Source organism: Anabas testudineus, chromosome 4 (genome assembly GCF_900324465.2).
Source record: "Anabas testudineus chromosome 4, fAnaTes1.2, whole genome shotgun sequence".
In the NCBI taxonomy this organism is placed as follows: domain Eukaryota; kingdom Metazoa; phylum Chordata; class Actinopteri; order Anabantiformes; family Anabantidae; genus Anabas; species Anabas testudineus.
This window is the reverse complement of record NC_046613.1, coordinates 17,884,416-17,891,964: the sequence shown is the minus strand read 5'-3', so window position 1 is coordinate 17,891,964 and position 7,549 is coordinate 17,884,416. Positions and strand designations below refer to the sequence as shown.

General features: G+C 36.6%; 1 protein-coding gene across 1 annotated transcript; it reads left to right on the top strand.

Moving 5' to 3' along the window:
• Positions 1 to 850: 850 nt before the first annotated feature.
• On the top strand, positions 851 to 7,463 carry LOC113152126 (interferon-induced protein 44-like). Its single transcript, XM_026345179.1, has 8 exons — positions 851 to 918; positions 3,678 to 4,222; positions 4,696 to 4,744; positions 4,956 to 5,151; positions 5,254 to 5,406; positions 5,511 to 5,682; positions 6,013 to 6,113; positions 6,708 to 7,463. Exons 2-8 carry the CDS (start codon positions 3,742 to 3,744, stop codon positions 6,921 to 6,923), a joined length of 1,368 nt encoding a protein of 455 aa, XP_026200964.1. The 5' UTR covers positions 851 to 918; positions 3,678 to 3,741; the 3' UTR covers positions 6,924 to 7,463.
• Positions 7,464 to 7,549: the final 86 nt, after the last annotated feature.

Here is a 7,549-nt window from a genome sequence, read left to right as displayed (position 1 = left end):
CTGGGAGGACCTAATCATGCAAACCTGTCTCCTTTTATCTCTTATTGAGCAGCTGACTCCTCCATTTTCACAGCAGCAGCAAAACAAAACAAATGCAACACAGAGGAAACCCCGCTGAAAAGATCCTGAGGGGTATTGTACCAAATCCAACATAAGGGAAAAAGTTGGGATTTTCCAGTTGTCATGAATTTAACAATCTTCACCATAAATTTTCTGAGTAACACTTTTACTGGTCATGTTACAGGCAAAGGGTGTAACTGAAAATTTAAAGAAACGATAAGTAAATTTAAAAAAGTAATTACAACTATTTCTAGACTACTTCCACACTCCGTCGATCTGCTATTGTCTGAAAATACAATACGACAACATGTTTCTATGAGTGCTACGTGTCATCTATTTAAGAATGTTGTGAATGTCCATTTATCCCAGCTAGTTCCATCTATCTCGACAAAGCTGCAACTTATCCTGTCAGGATGCGCTGATCAAACTAGATCAAGCTCTGTCTTATACTGGATTTCTTTATTCTGCCTTTATGCATTAATTCTCTGGATTAAATTAAGATGAACTAACTGAATAGATATGTAGTGATGCACCATAGGTAGTGCAAACAGTAACATTGCACTGTATGGAATACTAGTAGCAATAGTCATATTTGCCAGAAACTACAAAATATCTAGGCTTAATGTTGTTGGTATAGACTAAATAAAAACTGAATAGTCATCTTTTTTGTTGTAAGATTTAGTCAATTTTCTAGTAAAACCTTCACAGTTTTTTGTTTTTGAAAGCAAAAGTATTCTGGCTCCAAGACTTTCAGTTTCTGTCTGAGATGGTATATAACTGGCTGGAAGAGAACATCCTCTACAGTCATCTCTCTTCAGTAACTAAAGCTGCTCACCTTCTCTCAGCGAACAGACGCAGGTAAGACTACAATTAACTTACTGTATGATTTTCCAAACTCTGTGATAAAGTAAATCAGAGGAAACAATTCATTGACATTTTTTGATTGAAGTGCAGCACAGCTGAGACATTGTTGAAATTAACTTGAATTCTGTGTAATAAATTAGATTTTCAGCCACATTTATTATGCTTTATATTTTTTAAATACCTGCTCCAGATTATCACACACCCATACAACTGGACTGTAAACACTTGATGAATGAAGTCAAAATTGAGAAGTTGGAGGCAAAATTTTAATTTGTCAAATGGAAACAGAAAGCAGTTATCCTGTCTTAACTTAACCAAAGCTGCGGTTAACGGTCCTGTGATCCGTTTGAGAAGAGTTTTCACTTTCTGTGTTCACAAAAGAGGAGACTTGAAAAGGAACTGAAGACCTAAGGAAATTCTTTTACATATTTCTCCAAGCTTTAATACAAAGCTACAGTCAGTGGGACTTTGAACATGATTAATTCTTCTACTTTATCGTCTTGAAAATAAAATTAACTGTAGTAGTTTGCAATTTTCTAGACATAAAATGTTTTATACTTTAGGCTTTGTCCAGACTCCCCTAACCACATATAATCTGATGATGATCATCTATGATGATCACAAATCCCAAACCAACAGAAAGTTCACATATGTGTATAACAACATCTTAAAATAAATCTTAAATAAAATAGTGGAACAATAAAATTTAAAAAATGTAGGGTGTTGAGGTGTGGCAAAAACTACTTTGTCAAGATGAAGTTGAAAGCCACTGCCCTTTGTTAACAGTTTATAGTTTCTGTAGAAATCTGCTTCAAGCTTGGAAAAAAATGTAAGACTGTCAGTGTTTAAATTAAAATTCAAACTTAATTTCAGAGTAAACTTTTAGTAAGTAAAGTAAAGTGTATGTGCTTAACCCAGACTTAGATAGATAGAATTACAGAAAGATAAAAATTAGACCCTAACACTGCAAAATGATATAAATATAATTTGTATAGATTTTCTGTCATGTACAGTATTTTAAGTCATAAGTAATGTTTGCCATGCTATTGTTTGAATAGTTTGAATGGTTCTTTTATCTTTTTTTTTAAAACAGGCAGCTTTTACAACTTTGAATAAGATATCTATAGTTGATTTTTTTTTTTTTTTTTTTTTTTTTTTTTGTATGGTGCTTTTTCAGGAAAACACTTTAGTGTAATTTATTAATTCCCATGACAGGACATGTCTGAAGAAGCTGTCTGTACTTGTGCAGTACACCTCACCAGAAGTTCCCCTAACTTACATCATTACATCATCTTCCTGTCTTCAAAGCAATCAATCTCTTTTGTTCAGCATACAGACAGACATACTGACAGGCCCAGTATGATTCCCCTCTCCTAAAGTTGCACTGTAGATTTTGGATTGTGGTTCTCTGGTTGGACTCTGGTTTGAGACTGTGGGTGTGGATGTTTGGATCAACCTATGGTTTTGACTTTTGGATTTGGGTGGGGATTAAGCATGTGGATTCAAACACAACTTTTATTCTTTTTTCTGGTGGACGTTGGTTTGTGTTGAGGACACTGCTCTCTGAGTTGCTTACCAGCCATGAGGCCATGTGGCACCCATTTAGTTACTGGGCCCCGCCATCTTGCCTCAGTCAACCGCCCCTACCATCTTGTCTGCACTTTCCGGCACCCAGTTCTCACTTCTGACTTTGACTCATCAGCTGTTGCCTAACAATCAACACCTCACCGCCACAAGAATGTTTCGCTCACCAGTTCCTGTTCTGCCAACAGTGCCAGAAAGTACCCACATTTAATTCATACTTCTCTATTCCTCAGCTCGGTGTTGCCTGGTCTGTCTTTGTTCTCCAGAACTTACTCCAGTCTCCAACAGAGCTGCTCGGCACTGTCACATGCGTGGGGTGGGAATCATTCTCCAGCAGGGTTGTCAGCTTACCTGACATCCTCCTGTCTCCCACCACCTTCACCTCTTCTTGCCCTTTGTGTAAAGTGCAGGACCAGTCCAGTTTACAACTGAGGTGGAACTGAAGACCCAAGCACTTAAAACAGTCAACTCTCTCAGTGTCCATATGTCCTGAAAGTTCACCGCTGTTGGAGAGGATTGTTCTGCAAAAATCTACCACCAGCACTATGGTCATGTTGATCTGCAGACAAGTCTACAAAGTCTTAAATCAGTTCTCTGTGCTCCCCGTCATCCTCTTCAGAGAACGTATAAAAGTAAGTTGAGTTCAGTGAGTTGCACATGCAGTCCATGGTATACAGGGTAAAGTGGAATGGTGCTAGGATTGTTCCCTGCAGAACCCCTGTACTGCGAGTCACCATGTCCGAAACACAGTCCTGTACCCTCACATTCTGTGGCCGATTTGTGTGATAGTCCACAGGTAGACAAACTGAGGAGACATGAATGAGCTCACTCAGCTTATTTCTTTCACTTTTTTACTATTTTGTGTTCAGTCAAATAACAGAAACAAAACCCTTCTTCTCACTGTTGCTGCTCTCCAGAGTAAAGTTTTATATGTATGCACATCCAATGTGGAGCAAAGAAAAGTATGAAGTCTTCAACGATATCCTCTGGTTATTTCTTGGACAGTTTACACAGCTAGTATGATCAAACGCCATTGCTAGTCCTCCTTGCTAACTTTGAATTTAATTTTTCTTTCTTGATGATACATAATACTAGCTTATCTTTGAAGAACAACCCATCAGATTTGATAAACATCATTTTAATGCATTTGTGTTTTTCTTTTTCTTTAGATTTCAAAGTGAACAAACATCAAAGGTTTACCGAGTATCCTTAGTACACACTTCGTAGACCAAAATGTTCACTATGGACCCCAGGCTTACGTCAAGACAGCAAAGCAAAATCTGCTCTGAGCTGGGAACTGTCAAACTGAAGCTGCTGTACAAGGCCAGCATCCATGGTTTCACTGGCACAGCCTTCCACCAGCGATGTGACGGCCATTGCCCCACAGTGTCTGTGGGCTATAACTCCTCTGGTTTTATCTTTGGAGGCTACACCAAACAACCTTTTAATCAGTCTGGGGCGTTTGCAGGTGATAAAGAGGCTTTTCTTTTCACCTTCAGTGGAGAAAATCTCCTCAAGTATCCAGTCACCAATCCTGGAAATGCAGTGAAAATGATGGCTAACAATGGTCCATATTTTGGAGAAGCATTGGTTCTTCTCTATGGAAACCACGCAACAGTCTACAGTAATCCAGGACAACATTATACCTTCAATGCTTTAGAAATGCATGGCAACAACCTCAACTTGGCTGACTGTGAAGTCTATCAAGTGGAAGGTAAGTTCTCTATAGGTACAGTAACCTTATATTAAAGCTTGTTCTTAATATTGTACATCCTTCAAATTCAAATCCACTGACGTTTCCCTAAAACTATTGCCCCACTTTGTTTGTTAAAATACTATTTTAAATAAAAAATATTTGCTAGTTTAATTTAAAACAAATCAAACATTTTTATGGTGCAACTGCAAACTCCCAGTGTACAGATTTTTATTGATTTATTTATTTTTCAAGAAAATAAAGGCAAATTAATCCTTAAAAAAAGATATTCTAGTACCTAGTGTTGTGCTAGCCTTGTACCTAAACTAGTCCAACAAATAAAAAATACCTTTGTCTAAAATAATGACTAGTCAACAAATAAAAAATACCTTTGTCTAAAATAATTTTTAAATGTAAATTTCCCAGATAATGTGTAATTTTCTCATCATATTGGATGAAATCACTGTTTCTTAAAGTATTCTACCCTTTAACAGCAAGACTGGAACTTGAGTATCCATGGAGAACCATAATCTGGGAAAATCAGTGAGTAGTCATTTCATTTCTATGCTTTAGTAAAAAACATATAATATGTATAATATAATATTCTATAATATGTGCAACATGATACAGTTGAATTCTATAATGCTTATTTTTACACAGTATTCTGTTTGTGCTGTGCACATAAGATCTCTATAACAACCAGCCAAAACCCTTTCATCCAGATGAAAAAGTCCTGTATCTTTTGTTTCTACAGAAAAAGGGAGGAGCTGATTGACAGTATTAAGACCTACAAACCCACAATCAAATCTGTGTCCAAGGCTAACATCTTGCTCATTGGACCAGTTGGAGCTGGAAAGTCCAGCTTCTTCAACTCTGTCAACTCTGTATTCAGAGGCCATGTGACCAGTCAGGCCATCGCTGGCAGCTCTACCACCAGCCTCACCACTCAGGTTAGTTTCTGCCTCTAATGATTCCTATTTGTGGTGGCTGATTTCAAAATGAAAATGCTGCTTTGTGTCCATTTTACTATTACTGACTTTATTTCTCTGCAGTTTCGCACTTACTCCATAAAGGCTGGGAAAGAAGGAGGTCTGCTGCCAATTGTCCTTTGTGACACTATGGGACTGGAGGAAAGCACAGTGGCAGGAATTGATATAGATGACATCACCAGCATCCTTAAAGGTCGTGTGTCAGACGGTTATAAGGTACAGTTTGCTGTCAAATTTAAACATATTGTTGAATGTATGAACCACTGATTTAACTGTTCCCTCAATTTATTCTTCTCCCTCTTCTCTGTTGTATAACTTAGTTCAACCCTTCTGCTGCAATTGACGACCGTGCACCCAGTTATCGCATAACTCCAGAGCTCAAGGACAAAATCCACTGTGTGACCTATGTGCTTGATGCCTGCAAGATCCCCATTATGCCCAAGAAGCTGCAGGAGAAGCAGGATGCTATCCGCAGAAAGGTCACCTCGAAGGGTTAGTAAAACAAGTCCCATTTTATTTTACTGAAGATCTACTGTTAGAAAATAAACACTTTGATTTTTTTGAGTTGTAATAAAAAACAGGATAGTGGCTGAAGTGTGATCACTGCACAGCAAGACACGTCACAAGGCTAATGTGTTATTTCATTATTGCATCTGTTACTTTATATGTTATATTAAATGCACTGTTTATTGAACAGATATGCTACTATGTGAACTATAACACTAAAAAATATTTAATATAGTTTTATAATTGAGAAATCAGATATTTTCTGATTCCAACAAATCAACATTTTGTAAATGTTCCCTCTTCTGATGGTTCCAGTGATCCCCCAGCTGGTCCTGGTCACAAAAATAGACGAAGCCTGCCCTTTGGTGAAAGATGATGTGAAGAACATTTATAGGAGTGAATACATGAAACAAACGGTGAGGATTTTACACAACAAACAAACAAACAAACAACAACAACAACAACAACAACAACAACAACAATACTTTTTTGCATTTGATTGTTTTTTTTTTATCATTGTCTTGCTCAAAGTTAAGTTAACAAGTCAGTCTGTCAATATAAGTTTTATTTTCTTTAGTTTGTCATCTAGTTCTGATAGATTCAAATCTACATGACTGATGTAGTACTGAAGATATTTGAATTCTCAGCAGTCTCAAAATTGCTTTTCAGTTTCAGCTGGACTTGTTTAAGTTCTTGAAGACGTTTTGCCTTCTATGCAGAAAGTTTCATCAGTTCTCTATCAGCTTTTATAACAAATAATGTGAATAGCTTAAATTCTACCCAAAGTAGATAAATGAGCTGTATTTATATATAATTTACTCCAACGTCTGGTCAATATATCATTATATTTAATATTTATTATTATTAGACTTTGGAATAAATGCTTTAATGATAAATAAGGTGTTGTAATAGTCAATAGAAATATCAGTTAAACAGTGTATCAGCGTTTTCGTCTTTAGAAAAATAAAGTGGTAACAATCCAATCAATTTGAATTTTTTCTGGGATCCAGATGCAGAAGGCCAGTGCTCTGCTTGGTGTGCCATTGTCCTGTGTTGTTCCAGTGAAGAACTACAGTGAAGAGTTGGATTTGGATCCCAACAGCGACATCCTGCTGCTAAGCGCAGTGCTCCAGATGCTTCGCTTTGCTGATAATTGCTTTGATACTGTCAGTAACGGAGAGAGTGACATAATAGCAAGTACCTGTGCAGCACGTGAAACCAATTGAGCAACTTTACTTTTTGTCCTCCAAATTGAGTTTCTGGGTCTAGAAAGGTCTTTAATTGAGTGCTTCAGCTGCAAAATAACTGCTGTTCTTGTGATTCTTTAAATTGTTTTTTTATCAAGTAAATATGCAAATATATTCTTTGCTGTATTATTATGATACATGATGGTCTTTGATGTTTACTGATACAAAGTTTGTGTCTGTATCATATATTTAATAATGAGTCTCACAAGCAAACAAGAGAGTGATTAATTAATTAATTATTTGATAATATTTGTTCCTATTAATCAATAATAATCTACAACTTCTAATTTAATCTTCTAATTTTGATTGTGCTTTGCTATTTCCTTGGTCTCTTTTACTTTTTCATACAGCTTTGATGTAATATTTTTGTGTTAGAGCTTCTTACAAGTTTTTGCTGCTGGTGCATACAGTATATGCTGCTGTGTAATGCATTGCAAATAAATGTAATAAGTTAACTTGTTGGTGATGAATAGGTGAAATGTGTTTATACACTTGAGGGTTTGGTTCTTTAAAAATATTAATTTTACATGTACATGTTACAATGAAATTGGTCCTCTGCATTTAACCCATCCCCCTGGGGGGAGCAGTGGGCAGCCACATATAGT

Coding starts and splice junctions, on each gene's coding strand:
- LOC113152126 (XM_026345179.1), top strand. CDS start 3,742: ATGTTCACTATGGACCCCAGGCTTACGTCAAGACAGCAAAGCAAAATC. Junction 5,407..5,510: donor GTGTGTCAGACGGTTATAAG/GTACAGTTTGCT, acceptor TGTATAACTTAG/TTCAACCCTTCTGCTGCAAT. Junction 6,114..6,707: donor GTGAATACATGAAACAAACG/GTGAGGATTTTA, acceptor TCTGGGATCCAG/ATGCAGAAGGCCAGTGCTCT.